Genomic DNA, 26,551 nt, shown 5'->3' with positions numbered 1-26,551 from the left:
ACCAGATGGATGGGAGGTTGCCTGCTCTTGATGGGGTTACATTCCTTCTGAAAGAGTGGGTACGTAGCTTGAGGATGCTTCTGGATCCACCGCTGCTGCTTGAGGCTCACATGGCCTCAGTAGTGCAGAGTGCCTTCCATTAGCTGTGGCAGGTTTATCTGGACAGGGACTGCCTAACTTCTGTTGTCTATGCTCTGGTAACCTCTAGGTTAGATTGCTGCAATGCATTATACATGGGGCTGCCTCTGAAGACAGTTCGGAAACTTCAGCTGGTGCAGAATTCAGTGGCCAGGTTGCTCACCAGGGCAAGACAGTTTGAGCATATAACACCAATCGTGGCCCAACTGCACTGGCTGCCAGTCAGTTTCTGGGCTCAATTTAAAGTGCTGGTTTTGACCTATAAACCCTTAAATGCCTCAGGATTGCAACACCTCAAGGATTGCCTCTCACCATATGAACCTACCTGGACCCTGTGTTCATCATCTGAGGCCCATCTTCATGTGCCAATTCCACAAGAGACCCAGGAAGTGGCAACATAAGAACAGGCCTTTTCTGCAGTGGCTCAGTTTGTGGGATGCTCTCCCTAGAGAGGCTCGCCTGGCACTTTCATTATTCATCTTTAGGCGCCAGGTGAAAACATCCTTCAACCAGACCTTGGGCTGTTTCACATCCAATACCTTTTTAAGTGTGTTGTGGGAGGGGTGGGCTATTGGTTTCTTCTTGTTCTTGTTCTTCTTCTTCTTATTATGTATTTTGTGTGTTTTTTATCTTGTATTTTTATGTTGTGAAGAGCCCTGAGATCTACAGGTGAAGGGTGGCATACAAATTTAATAAAATAATAATAATGCTAATAATGCCTCTAGTTTGTTTAATTGGAGGATACTGAGAGGTGTGTTTACATTTCTTGCTCTGTGCTCCTTTGCCCCATGCCCCGTCTATCACTGGCCCCTGGAAGGTTGCTCAGAAGGGAATGCAGCCCTTGGACTGGAAAAGTGTCCTCACCAGTAATCTACTTGGTCCTCAGGTAAATAAACTTCTTGTTTCCTGGCTGTCCACCCAGACTTGTCACTGGAGGAATGGGAGGCCCCTGCACAGAATGAGTTCTGGTTTGTTACCAGGAAATGGAAAAGTCCAGGAAAGGAAAATGACTGGCTTTTTAACAGTTTTGTAGTTAAACCACTGCTTTCCCATCTTCTTCTGGATGACTAGTGGACACACAGCAAAATGAATCCAACAGAGGAAATAATGAATACAGAAAATACAGTATTGTATTATTTACTGAAGGAAATAACAAGTAAAAATCATGGAGGTTTTGTTCCCCCCCTTTAAAAAAACCAGAACCATACAAGTATTGATGTGAAAATGTAAAGAACCGTGTTATAAAGGTGCAACCTGAAAAGGTATCTGAACAACCTGAAACTACTATGATTCAAGTGCTGCTGTTCATATGGAAGGTGAAATTCATGAATGGGTTTCACAATGCAATAATGTCCATACAAAATCTGAATAGACATTTTAGTAGCTCAATATATATTGCCCCCTTTCCATCCAAAGGAATATTTCACTGGGAGTTTTCTTTAAAAAAATATTATCTTTCCCAGTCAGGGAAGGAAAGGGTTTTGTTGTTTAAGAAACCGTGGCTTCCAGAGGCAGGCAAAGTTATAGCACTGCAGATAAATGAACCACTTTCCCTATACAACATAAAATCTTATTTTAATATTAAGGATTATTTTACAACTCAGTGGAAATATGCAGCAATGCAATATATTTCCATCGTCCGGATGGCAAAAAAGCACTCTTAACAGTCACAAGAGCCTGCCTTGTGTTAGCTATAAAAAAAATAGATTTATATATATATATGTATTTATATATATATATGCATGTATGTATGTATGTATATGCAGCTACTATGTGCATTAAACAATACTTCTACATGAATCTGCAAGGATTGCAACACATTTAATGTTTGTCTTGGGGAGGGGTGCGGTGGAACCAACAGCACTGTTCTCAAGTGACCTGTGACAGAATGGTAAGAGTTAAAAATGGTAGTAATTTCTTTTTGTGTTTCAAGGCTGTTTTCCCCTCTGGCATCAGCCAAACACATCTACCACTTCTGTTTCAATCCACATTTCAGGAGCATAAGCAATATCCCTGAAACTATCAGCTAAATACTAGGCGTGGTCACTCCTAAGCGACTTACTCCCAAGCAAGCGTACCTGGCAGTGCTGACTCCGTCTCACTTTTGTGAAGATCAAAACTGAATAGTAGTCCAATTTCTCTCTATATTCCAGCAGGACAGCCCAATTTCACCATAGTGAAAAACCTTATAGCCTTTTTTTTTTAAAGAAAAACCCCCTGACAACTCTCTAATGCTTTGTCAACTATAGAAATATAGTTGTGATCAAAACAATAATAGTCACAGTTCATGGGATATAAACCTACAGAATACAAGAAGGATTCTTGTTGTTTTCAGATGTATATCATGTTTCTGCACTTGGGTGGAGTTTTCTTATTTTATTTTTAGAAATGAAAATTGCATTACTCATGAACTGTAGAAAACTGCTTAGCTATGTTATCTGCATCAGATTGATCTCACCAGCAGCCTTGTCAAACGAGAAGCATTGCCTCTGGGGCTGAAAGGATAACCCACCGGTAACAGCTGGAATAAAAACCACAGTCACTGCACTGGATCCAGAAGGGAAGCACTGTTCTGAACTAAAGCTTTATATCCTGAATCACTCTACATCTCCGATACCTAGAGAGCATGGCAATTGTGTTCATCATTCTCCTACTGTAGGTGTTTCTGAGGGGTGCTACTGAAACATGGCTTGGTGATTTGCTGTGAGGGGGGCAAAAAATATATATTTGAAAGGGTAATTGGGTATCCTAGACACTTTTCCTTAGAGAAAGTTTATCCAGAACTCCATTCTGTCTCTCTCGGGTTTACAGCAGCTTAGATTTCCATTTCTTTCATCAGAGGCAGGGTAAATGTCTCACACCCGTAGGCCAGTACTGGTGATCTGCCTTAGAAATCCTAGCACTGCTCTGACACAATGAAGCCTTCCTTTTCGCCAACCGGTTCCACTTCGGCATAGGCAGGGTGTCCAGAGCCTCTTCGAAATTTCATTGCAGGCCATCTGCTGGGGCGACGCTAGAAGAGTGGACACACAAACAAAGGCAGTCAGATTCTAGCAGAAGCTGTCCCTAGCTCTACATCAGTGGTGGCCAAATTTGGGTCTCCAACTGTTTGGGGGCTACAATTCCCATCATCCCTGACCACTGGTCCTGTTAGCTAGGAATGATGGGAGTTGTAGTTCAAAAACAGCTGAAGACCTATGTTTGGCCAACACTGCTCTACATAAATCTATGTAAAAATGTAGGGTCAGTTCCAGAACTAGGCCACATTCACACCACACATTTAAATCACCACCATACAGTTGTATGTGAAGGGTCTGAGAGTTATTTGGAGACCCCCAATTCCCCTCACAGAGCTACAATTTTCAAGTGGTTTAATCCTCTTCCACCAGGGAACTGCGGAAATTGTAGTTCTGTGTGGGGAATAAGTGTCTCCAAACAACTCTCTGCATCCTTAAACTACTGTTTGTTGGGATATTAATCAATGGGACTTCAGTTAGTCATTATGACAATAGTTCTATGTAACTTGCCTGATGACACATAAATGGATTCTAGAATTTCAGCAAAGCTGTCTAGGAATGTTCATGTTCTTTGTGTAAACAACCATTTCTGATGTTGTAAATCAGAAATAAAAATAATCAGTTTATGTAAGATGGGATGCAGCTGTCATACAAGAAATGAAAAATCCTGCAAGTTACTTTAAAAACTTGAAAATTGTCCAAAGAACATCTTTCCACTCCTTTTCATGTGTGAGATATTATGTTTTTTTTAAAAAAGTTTTGCTTCGGAAGTTTCTCATTAATAATAACATAGGCAAACAGTCAGGGTTGTCTAATTGTACCTGTCAAGCCATGAAACTTTGATAAGAGCTATTATTAGTTCACTTGACTGAGCTACCAATCCAAACTCAAATATTTCAGCTATTAATTGATAATACAAATAAAAGTTAATTGTCCTGGCGGGATTTGCAGTTCTTCACACTCCTGCAGTCCAGGAGAAGCCAAATTAATCTCTCATCATTTTTAGACTTAGCAGTAGCTACTAAACTAAGAAAAGGTAAAGGATGGGGAAGAAGTAGATATTGCAGACCTACTTCAGGAACACTGATTAAATTTTATATACTGCATACGAGTGGAACTTTTTTAAAAATTAAAAAATGTATCTACAGAAGAAGTCTCTAGGAGTGGAGCTCCAACTATGGGCAGTGGAAAGGATTCTAGCTCCATTCCTCTCCCCCCCACAAAAACAAGGCAATTATGCAATCTGCTGGAGTACCAGGGTAACTGAGGAACCCCCTTTGCTCTGGAAACTAAGTGATGTAATCACTAGGTTATGAAGTCTGTGACAGTTTAGTATAGAAGCAGTTAGGAAAATGAGGGAAATAATGAAGCACAGGCTGGGTACTTTCTTCTTTTTCTTCAATGAGGGTCTTACTTCACACTAGCTGTTCAAATGGTAGCATTTCAGTTAGCTAAAGATTAATTTATTAAAGCTCAATGTGTTTTACACTTTTTCTTTTAATTCTCCCTGGGCCTATGATTAAAGGGGCAGCCATGATGAACTGCTGAAATGGCCATGAGACAATTATGACAAAACATTATCTACTTTCTTCACACATATCTTTGTCAAACTACATGTGCTTTTTGTGGTTCTCCTTATGATCTCTGTCCTGCATTGCAATGGTGGAATCTAGGATTTTGAAATTGGTACCAAAGATGACAGATGTAATCAGGAATCAAACAAACCAAAAGTTTAAAACTGAGTGGGAGTGTTACCGAGTATACTTAGAAAAACATTGTTCCCAAACAAAATCCTTAATATGTTTGATTAATTTTCACAAATTAGATAACAGACAGATAATGTACGCCATGTAAGATCAGTGAACTAAAAGTTGAGAAAGGACACAATTAAAAAGAAAAAGAAGAAGTAAGGACCCGAAGTGAGGTGGAGGGAAGTCATCTCTAAAGACTTAAGATAAAGTGTGATTTGATGTTGAGTTATTCTGGTTTTTCTTTGTATACCTTATTATATTTTGAAGAATGAATGGAATAGCTGTACTAATAATCAAACTCAATAAAGAATATTGGGAGGGGGAGAATCTTAAAAAAACAAAACAAAGCTTGCTGAACTGAACTAAACTGAATTTTCCAACTAGATCAGCTTATTGCTTAAGTGTCCAGATGTCCTTAAAACAGAAATGAGCTATTTGTTATTTGCCTTTTGAAAAACAAACCAGCCGGCTTCTCTCTTTGCCATGCACTCAAATGAATACTATAAGCACAACAGCAAACACACCACCAACTGGGCAGAGAACACCAATCGAATTAAGAAGCTCTCCTGGATAGCCTTCTAACATCTAACAAAGATATCCAGTCTATTCAGGTGTTAGCCTCACTGAGTATTTAGGGGACTTGTGCAATGAGACTCTCAGGTAAGTGAATATAGGACTGCAGCCACAGAATGCACATGGCAAGCATGGCTGCAGAACACCCTTGTCTTCCAAACAATGAAAACAGCCAGTTATTTACGGTGAAAGTGTTACTAAAAACAATGGGAGGGGGAGTGTTATATGATTTTGTATGCGTGCACAGCAACCCACTGGGTCTGTAAAAAAAAAGAAAGAAAGTTCTGGATGCTGTGAGCAAGTAAGTAGTGGGAGAGATCTGTTATGCACATGCCACAGGGAGATAAAGATTAGGGGATAAGTGATGAAGGAGAAGATTGGTGATAGAATAACTGAACAGATGTGCTCACTGGGGTTTAATGATTTCCTCATATTGCGCAAGCAAAGGAATATGGGTATATTGGCATTTAATGACTATTTCCCCCATGGCTCCTGATGAAACTGAGAAGCATATTGTTATGCCTTATAAGGAGCTATATAATTTTTTATGTACACCAATAATGCTGTACATTTTACCTACTACAAGAATTCAGTTACAGCAATTACGAGCGCTGTGTATGCTCTGATTCAATGTTAGTTTGCTGAGATTCTAAATAATCTCTTTATATGCATTTCCTTCCATGAGTTTATTCCACAATAAGCTCATAATGTCTGCGGTGGAGATCATTTCAGAAACATGTCATTTTGTCCACCAATGCACACAGAAAGGGTGCCTGAAACTATTCTGCATGCTGAGAAGCTTGCCAAACCAGAAACATAACAGTTTATCATGGGGGGTGTGTGTCTCCATTACATTAAACTTCTTTTTTTGTTATTTGCTGCATGCAGAGATTACTTGCAATTTTACTACCAATTTACTAAACAAGTCCTTGTGGTAACTTGCTACATTACAATATTTATTAAAGAGAAAATGATAGTATTAGGGATAATCAAGCAAGCAAACAAACAAATCTCATTTTCATTTTTGGGAACTACTGAGTGACTACTGAGTCTTCTCTCCCCACCTCCATCAACCACCCCATGATTTTCTGACTGACGGTCGAATAAAAAGGTTGATTGATTGATTTAACCACCCCATGAAAGTTCTGTCACTGTTGCTGGTCATGAAGCCACTCCCCCCTTTAAAGGAAGAGGGCTCTACAGACTGGTGAAAGAGCTGTGCAGATTCCAATGAGACATGTCTACTCAAAAGTAGTCTCATTTGAGTCTAGGGTTGTAGATTAACCCATATTGAAATCATTTGGCATTTGATTTGTTGATTCATCCATCCATCCATCCGCCTAGCAATGATGTTGGCATTCCCTTGATGAAATTGCCTTGATGACGATCAGCATGCAGAATGGTCCGGTAGCTGTGGAGGTGGATTGTGTTGCTTATGTGAATTATTTCTACCTTCAGTTGAACCCAGTGAGGCACAACCACTTTACCTATACGAGCAGAGTACAGTAACACTGAGAGCAGTGCTGTGTGGTATGAGAATCTTCACTCCAATTCAGCAGTTTGTCCAGATGAAAAGGCTTTTCTCTTCATACCTGTTCCTTGCATGTAGCTGTGCGGTGGATCCACACTTCTGCTTGCATAGGCAAGCATTAAATGAGTGACCAACATGCGGATTGGCAAATACACTGAATCGCATCTCTGCACAGGTGGCCATCTGCTTAGCCTTAGACACTTGCATGTGCATTCAAACAGCAAAGGAATGAAGTAGATAAATCTTCCCTTCTATACCTAGATGTGCTTCCACATACACTGGATGGTGCCTCTGCAAAAGACAACAGTCTGAAGACCCAGGACACAGCCCTATTGCTGAAGCTAAGCAGGCTGGACTCTGTGAGTTGCCTGCAAGAAACTCTGCCAGGAAGCCACACATAAGCTGCTCTGAACTCTCGGAAAGAAGAGCAGGGCATGAAAAATAAAGAAATGCAATTGCTACAGAAACCAGCAGTCATACGCATCACGTTGTTGCCCACAGCCATGTCAGGAACGAGGCTACTGTCTACTTTCCTATAGGAACAGTGATACTTCAGTGTTTTCTTTTCGTAAGACACAGAAAATATGCAATAAAGGCACACTGAGTTAAGATGAATTATTTCCACCATTATTGATAATAGCATGTGTTATACTGATATTAACAAGTGTATCATGATGGCACAGTCACATTAATATGATCAACTATTGCAAAGATGATTCAGACAGGGTTGGAGACAGACTACTTGACCTCAGAAATTTATTCAGCAAACAAGTCAGATCTGTCACTTAACATGTCGTTTTGGGGAAAAGGTCATGCTCAAGTTCGCTGCAGTTAAACTGGCTTGAGAGTCACTCCCTGCCTGTTATCATACTGCCCAGCTAAAGGCCAAGCATTGTAAATCAAAGAAGAACAATAGCAACACGACAGGAAAAGACAAAAGCCAGTGCTTATCAGGACTCTGAGAATACTTCAGAGTTTCAGCATACAGGAAGCAGACCAGCCTCTGACCGGGTTATAGGTGGAAGATTTGGTGATCTAGTATGACAAACACATCTCACCTCAATAAAGAAGAGACTGGCTGCTGACGTTGGATGGTGGTACATATAAACTGTCACAAGTATTGCCGCTGCAACAATCAGGACCAGTATGAAAATCCCAACAATTAAACCTGCGTGAAGAGTCCCACTTTTTCTCTCTGCTGCACTGTCATCTGTTGAGGCTGTAAAAAAGAAGAAAGAACACCATATAACTCCAACCCAAATGGATTAAGCTTGGCAAGATTTCATTTTCTTTCCCTCTTTCCCATACACACAACAAGGTTTTAGCCTAGGAAACCGAGGTGCCTCTTTTCCTGTGAGCTATATTGCCAATGAAAATGGACAATTTCCAAATGCTCTCTTTATTTCTAGCTCAATAAACAACATTAATATAGTTTAGGGAAAGAAGATGAGTAAGGCGGGAGGCAGGAATGGGACATGATCAAGATGTAGAACTTGGGGCCATCCAAGGAAGCTAGATATGGAAAAAGTAGGGCAGACAAATGAAAGCACTTATTTACACAGCGCTCCTGCAAGAGATAGTGATGGTCACCAACTTGGATAGCTTTAAAAGAGGATTAGACAAATGCATGGAGAATAAGCCAAATTCAATGGCTACTAGCCAGATGGCTATGTTGTATTTTCACTGCTGGAGGCAGTGTGCCTCTGAATGCCAGTTGCTGGGAATCTGGTCCTGCCCTTTGGTCCTGCTAGTGGGCATCCCATAGGCTTCTGGTTGGCCCCTGTATGAAGAGGATGTTGAACCAAAGGGGCCTTTGGCCTGGTCCAGCAGGGCTTTCCTTCTTTGCACACGAAATGTAGGCACCCCAGCGTTTCCAAATTAAGCCACATAATGAATCTATATTTTGTTTTCCCACTAATGTATGCACCGCTGCCTGCAGACACCCATTAATTGAATGCTGCAGGTCATCATCACATCTTGCAAGCTTCCAAGTTACGAGCTATCGCAAATCTTTCTGAGGAAGAGTCAATAAAATTGGGCAAGTGCAGAGCATCATCTCCCAAACTTCTGTGCTACAGAGGAGCAGATGGGCATTAAATGGTCCTCAAATATTTTGATCGGAACAGTGCCTAAGTACCATATAAAAATGCTGCCGAAAGCCATCCCGTTGCTAAGCTTTTATGGCAACACGTTCCATGTTGTAATACGTTGACAGTTGAGAAAGAGACGAATCAGAGCAAGTACCATCAACAGCAAAACAGTCTTCCAAAAGCTAGCCAACCAGAACTCTGTTTAAAACTGATGCCATGAAGTTTAGTACATTTAGCTAGTTTCTTGGCGTCTGGCTGCCAGTGGCAAAGAAAAATTGTGGTTTTGGATGCTCTGGACATCTAATGGGATACTGAAAGCTTAATACTGGGTAGAATAGCCTGTTTTGCCATAAATAAAACACTGCATGGGCATTTGACCAACAAAGCCAGATAAATAAGAGTCATCAAAAGAGGTCTGGAGTTCTGAATGAATATTATTCAAACCCAGGAGTGCAATCCTATGGTTCCTGGAAGGGGCTATATTGGCCACTACTCAGCTGGGAGCTGTATGCAATTGTGGCTCCCTGGTGAGAATACATGAACGGTGCATGGGTTTTCAAGCTTGTCTATTGCATCCAGAGCATGCCCTTAAAACATTTTTAAACATTGCACTGGCACCAGGAACAGCTGGCAGGGAAGGGTCGTGGCATGCACCTGGCTTAATGGCATTGATGATGTTGCAGATTATTGAGAAGAAAGCGGGAAGCGAGGTTGGTGCTGCACCAATGGAACAAATCTGGTTCACCCATCAGGGTGTTCTTCTCCCACCTGGTAAGCTATGGTGACGTTGCTGCCCGGAGGCCACATGCACAACAATGCCACTCTATGCTGGCTGCTCTTGATTGACACCTGCTTTCCAGAGTCTTGCTTGGGGCCATGGCTTTATTTGAGAATAGGCTACACAGCAGGCATGACCACAGCAGTACTGTGTGAAAGCACTCTCTTCTAATCCAAATCAGACAGACCACAGATTCCTGGATGCTAAAACCTGGGAGATTGGCACTGCCCAAGTGGAATTTGTCAGCAGAATTGCCTTTGGTTTTTCAAACTGGAGGACTGATTTTTTTTTACTTTCGCTTCCCAAATGAAGTTCTCAAGACAAGTGTCCCATTTCCTTGTTTTAGAAGGGCAACTGCCAACAAAGCATGGTGGGTATTTAATTTCTGCTATTTGAAGTTTTAGGATCTGTTGAATCAATCATTTCATTCGCATGCTGTCTTTCAAAGGCCAAAACCAAGCTCAAGGCAGCTTGCAACATATACAAAAATTACATACCTGCAAGCATAACAAAAGTAGTCATAAACAATAAGCTAAACATCAAAAAGTACAGAACCAAACTGAACGATTTCCACACAAATCACTAGATACAAAATAAAGATACAAAATAATAATAATCTACAACAATACCTTAGCCCCTACCTACCTGACCTGCTTACTGCTAATCTCTTAGATGATTCTATAATTGATGGATAAATTGATTTATTTAATTGGGTTGTTGCTGTTATTATTACGTTGTTTTATAGTATGTTGGGAAATGCTCTGGGATTCTTTTGCAAGAGAATGGCCTCTAAAAGTTTTGTTAGCAATAATTTTTTGCTGTTTTTGTGCTGCCTGGAGTAACATCCACTGACAGGTCACCACCAGAAATGAGGGGCCTGAAGCAGCAACACTAGCCTATCACCATAAAGATCTTAATAATGTGGTACAGAAGCAGTCCATTTGTAGTGTAGTTCTGATTCCCACCAAATAGTCTACTAACAAGGAGCTACTAAATAGTCCCTAAGAAGGAGACCAACGCATTTTCGAAGAGTTCACAATTTGCAGTCCAAATCTTCCTGTGGCACCAAATCCATGCCAAACTCCTGAGCATTGGAATTTCCCCAGCAGACTCCCTAAAGATGAACTTATGCTCAGCCAAAAGCCTTATAGAGCAAAGATTAGCAGACATTGAAAATCAACACAACCTCGCTTGGGGTGGGGGTGTTTGCTCCCCCAGGTATCACGGAATAACCCCACCACTTGGCCTTCCATCATACATGTCATCTCTTTCATCTGTACCACACCGACTTGCATTTATTCGTGCAAGGTTCAATGTCCTTCCATCGAACCTGCTGAGCCACAGATTTTCTAAGGGTTTGGTGTCTCCGTTATGCGTGTGTGACGGGAAAACTGTTGAATCTCTTCCACATATAATGTTCAACTGCCCCCTACATAGCATAGCCAGGACTAAATTCCTAGGTCCTGCTTCACTGCGCTTGGTGGGCCGGCCTGTTGAGTCACACGCCGCACTACTTTTGCAGGATACAGATCCTTCGGTAACTCTGCAGGTGGCGAGATTCCTGAACGCGGTTATCTCACACACACAAACAACTAAAAAACAACAACAACACCAAAACTAATCGGACAGTTACGATGAGAGTGCATGTCGGACCTCGTCTTCAGTTTCTTTTTCTGTGATCCGTCCCTTGGAGCTCTCTGGGCCCCAAGCTGTTATTTGGCTCTGCTCATTGACCCACCCTAGTACCGTGACGTTCACCCTTTGGTGTCGAATATATCGGTCCTTATGCCTCTGTGCTTTTATGTTTGTACATATTTTATGGGCTAATAGCCGTAAATAAATAAATAAATAAATAAATGCTTCCTGTGGCACCAGTATGTGTGAGTTAAATTTCTTCACAGTAGATATAAGCAAAGCTCTATTAAAAAGAGATTCAGGCCACAGACATCTTAGATAATGCCAGATTTCAACAAAACCACAAGCTAAGCAAGTAAGAACCATAAAAACTAATCCTATCCATTTGATATTCATACAATGTTTAGCATTCAGGTTTGAAAATGAGAATTCTGTCAGTTCCAGACAATACAAATGCCAACATCTTGTCAGTATTTCTGCCAGCCTCTGCTTATGAAGCGCTCCATGTATATTGCCTTTTTATTACATACACAGGGAAAGGAAGGTCTGGACAACTTTCCAGATTCAGCTACTAGCAACTGCAGTTGAAGGATCTCAGGTAGCAAGAAAATGAAATAATTCTACCTGAAGACCAAAGTAAACAGGATGCTAAAGCTAAAGGAGCCAGTGTAGCTATGAGACTCCAGAGAAGAATTATAAAATATTTTTCTTTGTACTATTTCACAATCTAAATTGTCCCCCCACTGGAAGCTGCTATTTCTATGTAACTGTATTTTCCCCACTAAGGATGAAATTACAATTTGGAGGAGAGGGTTAGATCAGGAAAACAGCATTGGGATAAAAAGTCCACACCCACCCACCACATCCCTCAGTGATGCAATCAGGATCTATTTCCACCCCCTTCTGCTTTTAACTTTACAAAGACAAACAAGCAGGGTATCCAGTAATGGATTTCCCTTCTGCCTGTAATGTGGGGCTGAAAATTTCCTAGTGCTTTATTTTTCCAAGGAAGATTTTCCATTTCAAAAGTTGATTAGTGACAATGAATGGATGCCCATTGCAAACACATTATTATGCAAGGTTGGCAGTTTCAAAGTTTTGACATTTGTTTACTCCATACAAGTAAAATAAACATGCTAAATTAGATTACTCTCCAGGGCATCACATTTTTTATGATGCAAACTGGGGGGTTTTCTTATGTAAATAACCCAAATTTGCATGGGAAAATTATAATTCAAAATTCCCTAGAAAAACCACTTCACTGCTTTTGTCAATCCCCTGCTGTCTTACTTTAGATGGCAGAAAACACCAACAGGCTCCACAGTTATAACCCAGATTTCATCCTGTGGACATTCTGAAATCAGTTGTAGAATGAATGAAATGAATCCACTATCATTCTGAGTCTCTCTCTCTTCTCCATTATAAGACACCAGCCCCCCAAAATGCAGTAGTAATGTTGCATGGATATCACTGAGCATTAGCCTACAAGGCAAGATCAGAAAGCAACAAAGTACTATCCAAAGAATTCTCCTTCTATGAACCAAATGAAAATTAAATTGCAATCCTCAGATCTTTTACCATAGAATAATTGTCTCTGGAATCACAATAATTGCTGCAGAACTATGTTATTTGCAGACCACATCTCAATTTCTTTTGGGATTACAAATTCTAAAAGAGTAAACTGATCAAGGAGACATCTTTTATTTGACCTGCATATGCAGGCTTTTGAATGCAACAGAGATCTTCTGCTGGCGTTCTGCATATTCTCAATCCTGGAGGCTGTTCTGATGCAAAAACAAGTTTAAATTCAATGGCAGTCATTTTCCACCTTGCCATTTATATAACTGCTTTTCAAAGCAAAATAAGATTTTGGCATCCAGCATGGAGAAAGAAAAGTTACATTCCCATCACTTAAGGAAACAAACCATAGTGATTTGAATAATCTCTTTGCTTAATTTCTGCACTATTCTGAACACTTTCAGCAGCAAAGGCTGCAGTCAAAAACGGTGCTTAGTGAAGCGCGCGGGCGGGAGGGGGGGCTCGGAAAAATCTGGAGCAAATCCAGGCATTTTATACCAACACACTTTTGAGCAAACTCCAAAACCCCATGAAACAAGCTGAAGTGAAAGCAATTTATCAGAGTGACTAGATTAAATTTCTTCAAAGTAAAGATTATTAATCTGGGAGGCTGCTTTCCCAGGATGAATGACTTCAGCACTTTTCTCTTCCGGCAGAGAATTTAAACAAGCCCTTTGTTAAGAGAGAAAGAAGAGTAAACACCCAGCTCATCATTCCTTGAAACAAATAGCACCACTTCCCCGAGAACCTCACCATGAAAAAGCACTGAAACCTAGCCATATCAAAACAGAAAATGCTGGCGAATAAACAAAGCAATTTTACAGTGTGCGTGCACACACACACACACACACACACACACGTACACACGTATGTATACGTATAGATATTTACTTACAAGTTTATATTATTTTTAGCAGTTACCAAGACTGCTGATAGCACTAGCAGTGAAAAATGGTTGAGATGAGCCAAAAAGTGATGGATGTTCATTCAACAGTCATGCAATGTACTGGAGAGCCAGTATGGTATAGTGGTTAGGTTCCTGGACCAGGATGTGGGAGGGCCTAGTTCAAATCCCCACTCAGCCATGAGGCTCCCTGAGCCAATCTCCATCTCTTGGTCTAGCCTACCTTGCAGAATTGTGAGGGTAGCGTGAGGAGGAGGAGAACCTTGAGCTCATTGAAGGAAAGGTGGCATCCAAATGTAATAATACGTAAAAACATTTACCACTCCACCTTTCAGGAGGGTTGGGGCTGGATTTTGAACCATTCAATTATCTATCGAGGGCTCTCCTCTTCCTTTTCCTTTTCCTCTTGTGCTTGGCTTTGATTGTCTCTTGGTTCAGAAGTGCATGAAAATGGGTTGCTTGTGCACAGACCTGATTACAACGGAAGGTTTTGGTAATTCTCCTACAGATGCAACTGATTACAGAGTCTGATTTCAAAAGGGTATATAGCATTTTCAGAAGAAATAATCTTGTTGCTCATATGAATATAGGTCCAGTAATTAACACTTCTTTGAGATAAAGGAATCTGGTGCCAGAAAAGAGTTTTGGAATACGGAAGTGGGTGCAGTTAAGAATCAGCAATCAGTAGATTGAGGAAATGAACAAAAGGAGGAAAAGCAGGGATCTGGGATGATGCCAGAAGGAAGAGTGAACAACATGAGAAGATAGCAATGAGACCAGGAAGCAGTAGTGGGCAATGTGGTGGAGCAGAGTTACTAAACCAACATTCTGGAATTACTGACACTACTTTTCTGACAATAATTTTCAAGGCTTTACATTTTCAGGGGGAGCAACAGACGCTTTCAAAGTATTGCAGATAAGAGAAACTATTACAAAACTTTAGCACAACCTGTTCTAGCTTGAAATTTCACTTTTTAAAAGTTGGGACAGAAGGTCTAAATGGATCAAGAGGTTGAAAAATCTTCCAAGATAGGACTTAAATTTCAGCAGGGGTGGACCAATCTGTCAGTTTTGGTTTCTCCTTCTTCCAAGCTTAAATTCAGTTCACCAGATTTCCACATTTTTTTTGCAATTAAAAATAAGTCCTCACAAAAATTCAACAGCATTTTAAAAGTGCGCCTCTTCTAAAATACACATTTTTGTATGCAGTTTTGCCTAACATACACATTTCTGAAAGTGATGTATCCTAATGTTGTTTTCACATATACGTGCATCTTAATACACATTGTCCCCATATATGTGCAATTTTGTTCCACATATTTTTGGGGCTGGAGAACTGCATTGCAAAATTCAGAGAAGTGTGAATTTCAGAGGATAGCTTGTTTCTCGGTTCACGTATTGCTTCTGGAAGTGCAAACTAAATAGATTTGCATTAAAAGACAAACTGAATTTCTCCCTCACCCCTTCTCAGGGCAGACCCAGACAGAACTGCTTTGCTGCCTCTACCAATCAACATTTACAATATTCCAAAAAAGCTGAGCTGGAGGACATATAGCGAGACAGACTGTACCTTAAAAAGACAACACACATCTGGATAAACTGTATTTCGAAAGGAGAAGCCAATAAAAGCAATGGGGAATTTACAACGAGAAACCATTCAGCGTTCCCACGGGGGTTTAATGCTTTTAATTACAGGTGATTTCCCCATAAATATAAAATAAAATAAAAAGGTCAGAATAGTTTGACCTAAGCCGGCAGTAAGATTTAAAATGTAATTAAGTCACCATGTGATAAATTATGGCCTTAAGTGTTACAGTGTTAAAGGAATGGCAGGATTATTAAGAATCCTTTGGTTGTTTCTAATCAAGTATTGACTGTGGCGCCCCAAAGGAGCCCAAGTAACGACACAGCCTCATTGATCAGATATAACTCGCTTCTCCAATTCGATAAGAGTTTAATAGAGGGTCTTATTTTGGGAAAGCTGATGGCTTTTTATTTGTCTGGCTTGGGATTGTCTGAACTGCCTGAAAGGCTAACAAAGCACAGATAGAGAAGTTTTATCAGCCTAATCTGAGAGCTAGGATAAAAAGCAGCGCATAATTGAGGATGTACCATGAACAGAGCCCCCAATTTAAAAGGTAGCAGTTAGCATTTGGTTCTTCCTCCCCATTTTGTTTGTTTGTTTCAAGCAGTACTGGGAAGAAACCAACAGCATAAGCAAAGCTCTCTACATAACTACCGCTTTTACAAGACTTTCCATGCTAAAGTGCCCCACAGACATTCAGAGAAAACTCAGGTCGTAAACAAGCTGAGTAAAGACTGACCGGGGCAGGAGGGAATCAAGTGCTTCTAAGCGGAGTTGCATGATTACAATAATCACGAGAAGTCAGCCATCCACAGACTTGAAATTCCATGCTGCATAATGTAGAGTTTTACAGGTCGTCACTGGAGGCAAGCAAACCAGCCCTTTTGCCCACACGCTTCTAGCATGGAAATACTCAGAAATCTGATCTCATATATCATCAGTATATGTACTTGGTTTGCTTTTGCTTTGATTTCTTCCTTTGGGGAAAAGGAAGTCCATAACAGGAAAAGATCTATTGCTGCTTTCTGTTAACACAACAACAACAACACATGACTGTTTTCCAGTATTATAAATTGCATGCAGCAACTCTTCTTTAGACCTAGAAAGCCACAATCAGGACATACTGAGTGTTGAACACTCTGACCTTTGCTGTGAAATGTGCTAGAATGAAGCACAGATGAGAAGCAATTAAGGGCTGATTTGCTCTGTCTTCAGAAAAGGGAAGTAAAAAACACTTCCGAAGCATGGTTACTAGCAGAACACAAACAACGGAACTTAAAAAATAAACAATGAAATGAAAAGGAAAGGAAAGAATGAGTTGGGGGGGGAATTACTGACTCCTAAAGCATCCTTGACATTCTGAAACACAGAATTAATTGTGGTTGACTGATGAAGAGCTACAGTCCATCAATAGGGATGGGAGGGTTGTTGCTGGCTGATCAATGTTATTATTCTGTCCCAAATTTCCTCTATAGTGTCAGGAGTTGAGCAATGTAGTCCTCTTTGCCTGCCTAAGCTGACAGGTCCTGGACACAGAAGTAGTTTGCAAGTGAAATGTGTAAGAAGAGAATAGAAGCTACAGCAACCTCTGTGACCATATGAACACAGGAAATGAGCACTTAACTTTTGGGAGTGTGCAAGGATGTGAAATGCATCAACAAGATACCTTGGGTGGGAAGGAGATTCTTAAGAGATAGTGCTCTTTTAAGGAACCAGACAGAAGAAAGGGTAACTGTGGTAGACAGAATTCTGGAACCTTTATGAGTTCATCAGATCTGAGCTTAGGCCAGGGATGAGACCATCCAGGTGTTGATGGACTCTTAAATCCCACCACCCTTGATCACTGGCTATGCGGCCTGGGATTAATGGATCCAAACTACAAGAAAGAAGATTCCACCTAAACATTAGGAAGAACTTCCTGACAGTAAGAGCTGTTCGACAGTGGAATTTGCTGCCAAGGAGTGTGGTGGAGTCTCCTTCTTTGGAGGTCTTTAAGCAGAGGCTTGACAACCATATGTCAGGAGTGCTCTGATGGTGTTTCCTGCTTGGCAGGGGGTTGGACTCGATGGCCCTTGTGGTCTCTTCCAACTCTATGATTTTATGATTCTATTCTAATGGTAGCCCCCATCCCTGGCCTCAACCAAAACTAAGTCATGGAGGCATGACTGACAAAATTAGTCCATTCTTTTCTCTATTAGAATGTATTTTCCTACATCTACCTTTGTTTTCCTAGTTAGGCAAAGCAGGGCATATACTCCATAAATCAATAAACCAGTGTCAAGTATATTTGACTAATTGGGGAAATGTATTATGCATTTAATAATGTCAATAACATAATAACGTACTGTGTACTCTCCTAGAATATCTTCCATAGTATTGTGGTACCAAAAAATAAAATAAAATAAAATAAAATAAAATAAAATAAAATAAATAATAATAATAAGGCAAGTGACTTCTCCTGTGGGTTCAGGACAAGGTTTCTCTGAGACAGATTAATGTGGTTCCATCGAATGTAGCTGACATTATTTGAACACAAAGATTAGCTGCTCTTACCTCCATTATCTTTTAGGTGTAATGCTATCTTGGTATCATCTAGAAAAAGAAAATCAAAGCTATTAGAACACAGAACTTTGCATAAAAATCTGATATAATGCTTTACTTGTGATTCTTATTATTTCCAGTTTACCTTTGGTATTCTATTTGGTCCCACATTCACAGTAGGCTGTGCACATCAGTAATTTCAGAGCGTTTCTGTACTACAAATATACAGTAATTTAGCATTCTCCAGTTTTTTGAAGGAACTAAAGACTCTTGACATCAAGAGGAGCTGGTGTTGTGCTTTCCAGTTTCAAATTCCCCAAATGAGGGGTGCTAAGAACTTGTAACACGACTTGGGAATTCAAAAGTTATTTTGATTAAATTAATGTAATTTAGTTTTGCCTGGTAAGTGAACTGTGTGCAGAATTGCATGGAAATCATAAAAAATAAAAAATTACCAAGTGCTTGCAGTTGTTGTTATTTTAACATCACCTGTCATTTTCAGAAGGTAAAAGTAAAATTCTTTTGTTTTTCCAAAAGTAGTTTACGTGCTTCTTCATCAAAATATATTTACAAAGCTAAATGTTGTCCAATCACAAAAAATAATAGCAGCTTTGAATTCCTCACAGCAAAAAACGGTATTTTTAAGATCTCTCGCTGAAGAAATGTGCAAAAGTTAACTTTCACCCTGACCCCCTAAAATGACATGCCCTGCGTGATGCCAGAATGTTAAAGTTACCTTTGTACAGTAGGGTGCTTTCCTTCCAGACTCACACAACTCTGTCTAGCCTCCGTTCATGCAAGCATGAGGGTTGATCAGAGTTTGAGGACAGAACCCCTCATGGTGGGCGCAGGGTGTGGCTGATGAAGCATTCCATGGGTCAGAGAGAGAGGCCAGGAGGTCTGCCAGGAGGTCTGCCACTGGCCCTCCCTTGATTTGTAGTATCTTTGGATCAGAATCACTACTTGAGGATTGCTTTCCCCCAATGTGCTGATGTCATGTGAAGCTTAGCACAACAGATAACCCCTTCTAGTTTAAGTTACCTTCTGTGGGTAGGCTAGTTGGCAGATGGGATGTCGTGGCTCCTTTGGTAGTGGTTAAAACTCTGAATCTCATTGTTGTCTGCTGGATAGCAGTAGTGGTATGAGGAGGCATTTGCGTCGTGTCTACATTCTTCTCACAAATCTTATCTTTAGACTACAGAGGGGGGAGGGGGGAACACAAACAAGAAAGTAGAAAATTGGTTCTCAATGAAGGCCATTTGTCTCTGATCTACAGACATCTAAAGCAAGCACAAAATGTCAGACCGGAGTGAGTGAAAATGGAAACCTTAAATCAAGACTAAAAAAAAAAAAAAATCAAGACAGAATACTCTCTGCCTTGATTAAAAAAAAAGGGGGAGAGGCAGTGCGGAAATCTGTAAGATGGGTGAGAATGAATTGCAGTGACCAGGTTGGAGGAGGGAAAGATCTCTGGGCATGCTCAGATTCTCTGCTATGCTGGGAATGCTGATTTGTCATGTAAGGGCCACATACATTAGTGGCTGTTGCACTACACAATTCCCTTCATCCCTGAACATTGTTGGCTGGGGCTGATAGTAGGGTCCCATGCTGGCTACCCCTATTCGTCATCATTACTTCACATGCTCTTGTTACGGAAATTAGGGGGGCGCGCACACATCTTTAAAGTTGTTAAATGTATCCTTTTGACTTGACAGCTCAGGGAAGTTACCTAGCTTTAAAAATCATATAAAATCAGCTCCTTTGCTAGTTTCCTTCATTCCACCGCCAATTTGCTTCATTGGCCAAGGACTTGGAAACCACTCGGTCCCCGCCATAATCCCTCAACTGGGAGGTCACGTACTCACAGGAAGGTACTCATAGGTGTCAATCACTGGGCAAAGGCACTCCTCCGGACTTGGCAGACTATGCAAACCAAAGTTCTATTGTCCCTTTGTAGTAGGTACTTAGAATGTACTTTCCAATACATATCCTGTATCCACCTGTTGCCCCAACACGTTCCTCCTACGTTAACCATGTATAACCCTCCCCTTTCCTAATGTAGCAATGATGTAGTGATGATGCTTAATGAACTGTATGCTGGGATAAGATAGAAACTTTCAAAAGTCCTTGTCACCCCATCCTCAGGGTTCAAAATTCCTCTTTGAACCTGTTGCACAATAAACTCTGGTCTATAGCTATTTGCTCTGGTTGGTGACTAGACCTCTTCCTTTATTCCGCAGGTACCTGTGGGCTGTGCCCGATGAGCTGGGTGACTGAGCAGCCTTGCACCTAGATTTTTCCGCAACACTCTAAAGTTGAGACCTAGGCCTTCCAAACATAATCCAGGGCTAGTCCATCAGTATCTACAAACCAATTGGCAGGCTAGTATTTTGGTACTAAGCCACTCATTTTGCTACTGTCCAGCATTTATAACACATCTCATATTTTCCAATACCATGAATAACTAATAAAAGGAAACATTGCTAAATCTTAAAAAACAACAACACCTACTTATCATATTTAAATGTCATTAACAGCTATTCTAGCATGCGTTCCAAAATGACAAGGTCATTATGCATGGACAATACTCTGGGATTCAGCATCCATGCCCAAAAGATGCTGTTAGGGAATGTGAGGGAGAGGCACACTTGTAACCAGCATCAGGTGCTCATGGCAATAGTGATGGAGCAGATGTTCAGCTGTCAACCTTGATTATCTCCAGGGGAAGCTGATCCCCCAAATTCTCCTTTCAACATTGGTTAGCAGGGGAAAGCTGTATCTCTGGATCAGGACCATAATCTCAGGTTTGTTTGTTTATGTATTTATTGCCCCAGCTGTTCACAAAAAATATCTATTAAATATGGGATGTCAAAACATTACCTCTTCAGGGCATCCACCATCTACCCAGTCTTGCCGATGACGATCAAATCCACTGGAACATCTTTAAACGATGGTAAGGGATTAAAGCGATCCGGATGCAGATGAAAAATAGATTGGTTGGATAAAGAGGGAAGGGGGGAGAGGGAGGGGGAAAGTAAGTCCTTTACTGTTAAACCTTTATGATCAACAGAGTATTCACTTCATTTAGGATGATATTCCAAGTCAAAATGATTAATTCTCCCTATAAGGAACTAATTTTCACGATTAGACAATTTGACATGTCAGTGTCTTTTTGCTATGGATAGTTAATTGTTTCATTTTACTATGCAGCAGGAGATTAAGGTTTGATCTCAAGCCTGTGGATTTAAGCCAATTTAATTTATTCTGTCCAGCATTTTCCCTTCATTTTGTATAAAGCCATACTACAAAGAACACACTGTACCAAGCAATACGGCTCTGTTTCATCATACTAGGCGATCAGAGATATCAAGGAATCCATAAATGTCTGATCAGTGCATGCCAGGTTTTAGGCAAGAACCCATCCAAAACAGTCTCAAAAGCAACTTTTGAAGAAATTCTTTCCTTGAACTTTTCATATTTTTATTGCAAAGACGTGGGATGCCCATAAACTTTTACCCTAATTAACTGAAAATTAATGAGGTTGACACCAAATTATAGTGTATGATATACAAGGAGTGCATTTTCAAAGCAGCTGGTAGAATTATGCTTTAATTATTCCCAGGGAGCATCCAACAGCGCAAGAATTGCCATTAATTGTTTTAAGGTGGCTTGAGATCTTGAACAGGAAAGTGCTGCAACTATGTAACTTATTAAGCAAGAAAGTGTGGAGTAATCAAGCTCAACTTACACATGAGATGTTGCTCAACTATAGAAATCAACCCAGTGCTATATTGACAGAAATTATTCAAAACCTGCATTTTTTTAAAAAATATCAAAAGCAAAATACATTCATTTATTTTGTTTCATCAACCATGGCTTGTTATAAGCCACAAAAACTGGCTCACACCCTCAGCTGAGAGTCTTTGATGAATATGAAACTAAACTAGGCAGAAGTCCTGCACTAGGGGTGGGGTAGAGGAAGGGAGAGGCAGTGCGCGGAGATGTGTACACACGGTGTTAGACCACGGTTTAGCATGAAATCTTATCCACACTTACCAGGAAGTTAAGTCCCATTGCACAAATCAAGGCAGCTTTCTGCACTACTGAAGCAGGAAATCTCTGTCTATTAACTGCCTGCCTACAATGCATGAGAGGAACTGAAATAATTCCTGACCAAAACATGTGGAACAAGCAAGTTATCTGGATTACTCTGCCCTAAGGAACTTGAAAGACCTAAGGGCACTGCTTATTTGACGTTTTCTGCTGAGGCACTGGTGAACCTAAAAAGCCTTACTGAAAAGCTGCATTATCAGAAGTGATAGTTTTGGCTCCAAGTGAAGCTATCTGCAAAATGTTTTCAAGGCATATGTCAGAGAACCATCCGTCACAGAGCATATAATCATTGTTGCATCCCCAAATTACGACTCTGTAAGCTATCATTACAATGTATTTCCTGCTTAGAACACAACATTTAATAAGCCTTTCATTTACTGGCACAGCGATAATTCCCCATTGCCATGAAAACACCATGGTAGATTTGATTAGTTATGCCATTTGTACCATCTGTCAACACAGCCGTTTTATAACAACTTCATTCTCAAAGGATGACCCAAGTCTGCTCCTGGAGAAGCAATTAACAGACCACATTTGAGGACAGGGGAACAAGGGCCTTATTTGAAGGGGAGGGGGGAAAAACCTGAAGATTCTCTGCTTCTCTTGTTTACATGGAACACAGAAATGTGATGTTAGGAGTTGCAGTGGGACGTTAAGAGATGTTTACAGATATAATGGTGATGATTTGATCTGGCTAGTGGCTCTTGATAGGGAACCACAGGGAACAGAGCAGATTTATTCCAGGGTAGTGAATGTAAGAGACAGAAAGAAGCAGTAAACACCTTGAGGTCTCCTAGGGCAGTGTTCCCCAACCTTGGGCCTCCAGCTGTTTTTGGACTACAACTCCCATCATCCCTCACTAGCAAGACCAGTGGTCAAGGATGATGGGAATTGTAGTCCAAAAACAGCTGGAGGCCGAAGGTTGGGGAACACTGTCCTAGGGGGTCATTTGTCCCTATTTTTGGCACAGAAAAATAAGGCTGAGTGTTTATTTACTATGCTACCCGAAAGTTGTTTTTCTAAATAAAAATCTTCTCCTTTTATAATGGTGAAAAGAGAGAGGTCAAAAACTACCAGCATCTTTAGAAATTTCTGCATAATGGGATGGATTCAGCATGTTTCATTTGAGAATGTTTCCTGCCCACCAAAGAGCTGTCAAGGGCAAAGGGGCGCTGCCAGGAAACATGTGGCAACCCTCATTTAGACAACACAGCCAGAAACAACTTACAAAAGGGGTCAGTAGTGGGGCAGGAGACCCACGGCTTGGACCCCCAGGGCCATCTCTTTATTAGTCATGGTCTGTCAGCAACAGAGAAACGAAGAGATTCTAAGCAGAACTGTTGACTTTAGACCAGGAGAGAGACTAAAGGCTGATAGGTGGCATGTACTGTCTCAGAATTTGTTAGTTTGCAATAATATGTGAACAGACTTCTGGGTATGCTGAGGCCTGTACATATTTTTGTGGTTGGAAAAGTGGGTGAAGGATTAAGTGTATTGAGGAGGGACGTATTTTTTGAACATCGTTCTAATCAAATGCTCAGCTGACTCCGCAATGAATCTTGTTCCACAGGAAGAGAAGAGGTATTTTTAAAATCTGGGAACTGTTCTCAATGGTATGCATGTCTGCTCAGAAGCTGGTCCCATTGATTTCAAGGTAATCCCAGGTAAATGAGCTGAAACTATGATACTAGCAAAATCAAACGAATAATTTATCAGAAGGAGAGTAACGGGTATCAAATAAAATATAATTTCTAAAAATGCTAGTGTTCAGCATTGTAAATGTGAAGACACTAAAAAGTAGATGGCATCACTCTGTCCTGTAGGCCAGATTAAAAAGATGTGTCTTCACACCCCACCTAAAATTCAGTAAGGAGTGAGTCAACCTTACCTCTAGGGGGACAGAGTTGTGCTGAAAGGGCTCTACAACTGAGAAGGCCCTTCTCCACACCACCTCCCTATATGGTATCCTTGGCAGTGGGATTGCAAGGAAGGTCTCCTCAGAAGATCTTAAGGCACAGGTCAGCAGATAATGGGAGAGGTTCTCCTTCAAGTACATGGAGCCCAAATAATTCAGGGCTTTTTAACTGGACAAGAAAATTTTGAATTGTGCCTGGTAGCATATAGGCAGTGAACAGTGTGCAATATTGGTCTTATATGGTCCCAAATGGTTCTCATGAGAAGAGAAGACTCCCTGGAAAAGACCCTGATGTTGGGAAAGATGGAGGGCACAAGGAGAAGGGGACGACAGAGAATGAGATGGTTGGATGGTGTTCTTGAAGCTACTAGCATGAGTTTGATCAAACTGCGGGAGGCAGTGGAGGACAGAAGTGCCTGGCGTGCTCTGGTCCATGGGGTCACGAAGAGTCGGACACGACTAAACGACTAAACAACAACAACATGGTCCCAAATAAAACAACCACTCGCACCCCTGGTGGCTGTGCTCCATGCTAGGTATAGCTTCCAGACAGTCTTTACAGATTTCCTCATGTACAGCACATTATAATAATCTGAACATGAGGTTACCAGGGCATGGTACCTGTTACTAAACTATTCCATTCCAGTAATGGCTGTAGCTGGCACATTCCTTGCTACTGAGGTCACCTGAGTATATAGTGCAGAATCAGGAAGTATCACCAAGCGACAAATCTGTTCCTTCAGGTGAGGGCAAACCCATCTAGCACAGACCATAGCTCCAAATCCTCGACAGGGATCTGTCTACCATCTGAGCCTCTATCTTGCTGGAATTCAGTTTCTGTTTATTTACCCTGATCCAGCCCATTACTGCCTCCAGACACCAATCCAGCACTTGCACACCTTCACCTGGAGAAACAAGAGCTTGGTGTCATCTGCATATTGCTTCCAGGCCATTTACCAAACAGCGGTGTCTAATTCAATGTGAATATGAGTTACTGCCCTCAACAAGCCTTGCAAATCTGAAATCAATGGAACCAATTCATCAGGATTTAATTCAACATCTATTAATTTTCATGGGAACTAAGTGGATCCAGAAAAAAATTGTCTGTTGCTAATTTTATTTAAAGGATATTATTAGTGAGTGTTCACATTCTATGACGACCTCAAGCCTGACTCTGACCATCAATCATTTATATCCCATCTTTCAGGATATAAATCCATCTAATCCTCATTCATAAGAATACACACTATATTGATGGGCTGGCTACGTTTGTAGTTGCCACCAGATTTAGGGTTGGAGCAGACAAATTCTTCTAGATAAGGCCAAAGGTCTGTCTAGGCTGGCATCTTGTTTCCCAGATATCTATGGGAAGGACATGAGTACAAGAGCCTTCTCTTGCTGCTGTTCTCTAGTGGCTGGTATTCAGAAGCATGGTGCCCCTGGTCTTGGAGGACACATATAGCCATCGCCACAAGCTCTGAGCTTTGGAAGTTCTCAGAGATCACGAGACCAGGGAAGATCCTCCCACTCACCACTTACTTGGGGCTGGGACAGGCACCATAAATATGCTCACCAGAATAAAAAAAAAGCCCATGCTTGCTGCTGGCAAGAGTATTAGCAGATCCATATTGAATGGCTGCCTTCCTATTCCAGATGTGGAAAGCCTAGACAAATCGGAAAGGCCGATTGACATAGGCAGATGAACGCAGTAAAACTCTTAGGCTGATTTAATCAACACAGACAAGAAACAAGCTAAGGAAAGCCTTGAAGGTTCTATGACAGATGGTGTTTGTTCATTGAGCTTGGATGGTGTGGGCTCTAAGTTTAAGGCATACTGGAGTTTTTTTCTTCCCCTCTGGGTTACATTTGTCTTTAGATGAATGCAAAGTCAAATTAAAGTGAACACACAGCAAAAACAGTCAAATGCTGATTACTGATGAATTATAGAAGAGTAGGGGCTCATCAGTTTTCTCATTAGGAATACCCATTAGCACTCATTACACCTAGAGGTGGGAAGCAAATGGTTTAATTACTGCTATTATATAATGCGTGCACTGGAGGAGTCAGCAACAAAAAATATCTAGGGTGGCTTTTCATGTAACCTTTCGTAGTTTGTGTTGTTACTGGAATCTAAAATGCACCCATTTTAGCACTGGAGGAGAATTTCGTTTGCTCTGTGTTATTAAGTGAAGCAACCTAATTCTCACCTTGTTCCAAATGGTTTGGAACAAGATTATCCTTCGGATGATGCACTTCTCTGAATTTTGTGATACTGTTCTCTGCTTAAAAGTGTATCAATATGTGCAAAAAGATGTGTACTTTATGATAAAACATGTTTAGAAATGCATGTATTATGATAAAATACAGACTGATCTGTCCACCATTAGCCTGCATGTAAATGT

At 40.9% G+C, this 26,551-nt stretch overlaps 1 protein-coding gene across 1 annotated transcript in view; it reads right to left on the bottom strand.

Moving 5' to 3' along the window:
* Positions 1–1,259: 1,259 nt before the first annotated feature.
* Positions 1,260–26,551, bottom strand: part of PLXDC2 (plexin domain containing 2) — a 241,551-nt gene continuing 216,259 nt past the window's right edge. Inside the window, exons 10-14 of the mRNA XM_082193641.1 lie at positions 21,002–21,062; positions 19,163–19,316; positions 18,134–18,172; positions 8,069–8,229; positions 1,260–3,151 (exon numbers count right to left, since the gene is read on the bottom strand). Coding sequence (XP_082049767.1) covers positions 3,035–3,151; positions 8,069–8,229; positions 18,134–18,172; positions 19,163–19,316; positions 21,002–21,062 — 532 coding nt within the window. The 3' untranslated portion in view covers positions 1,260–3,034. The remainder of the gene's footprint in view (positions 3,152–8,068; positions 8,230–18,133; positions 18,173–19,162; positions 19,317–21,001; positions 21,063–26,551) is intronic.

This window comes from Podarcis vaucheri, assembly GCF_965113315.1.
Source record: "Podarcis vaucheri genome assembly, chromosome: 12".
Taxonomy (NCBI): domain Eukaryota; kingdom Metazoa; phylum Chordata; class Lepidosauria; order Squamata; family Lacertidae; genus Podarcis; species Podarcis vaucheri.
This window is presented reverse-complemented; position numbering and strand designations above follow the sequence as displayed.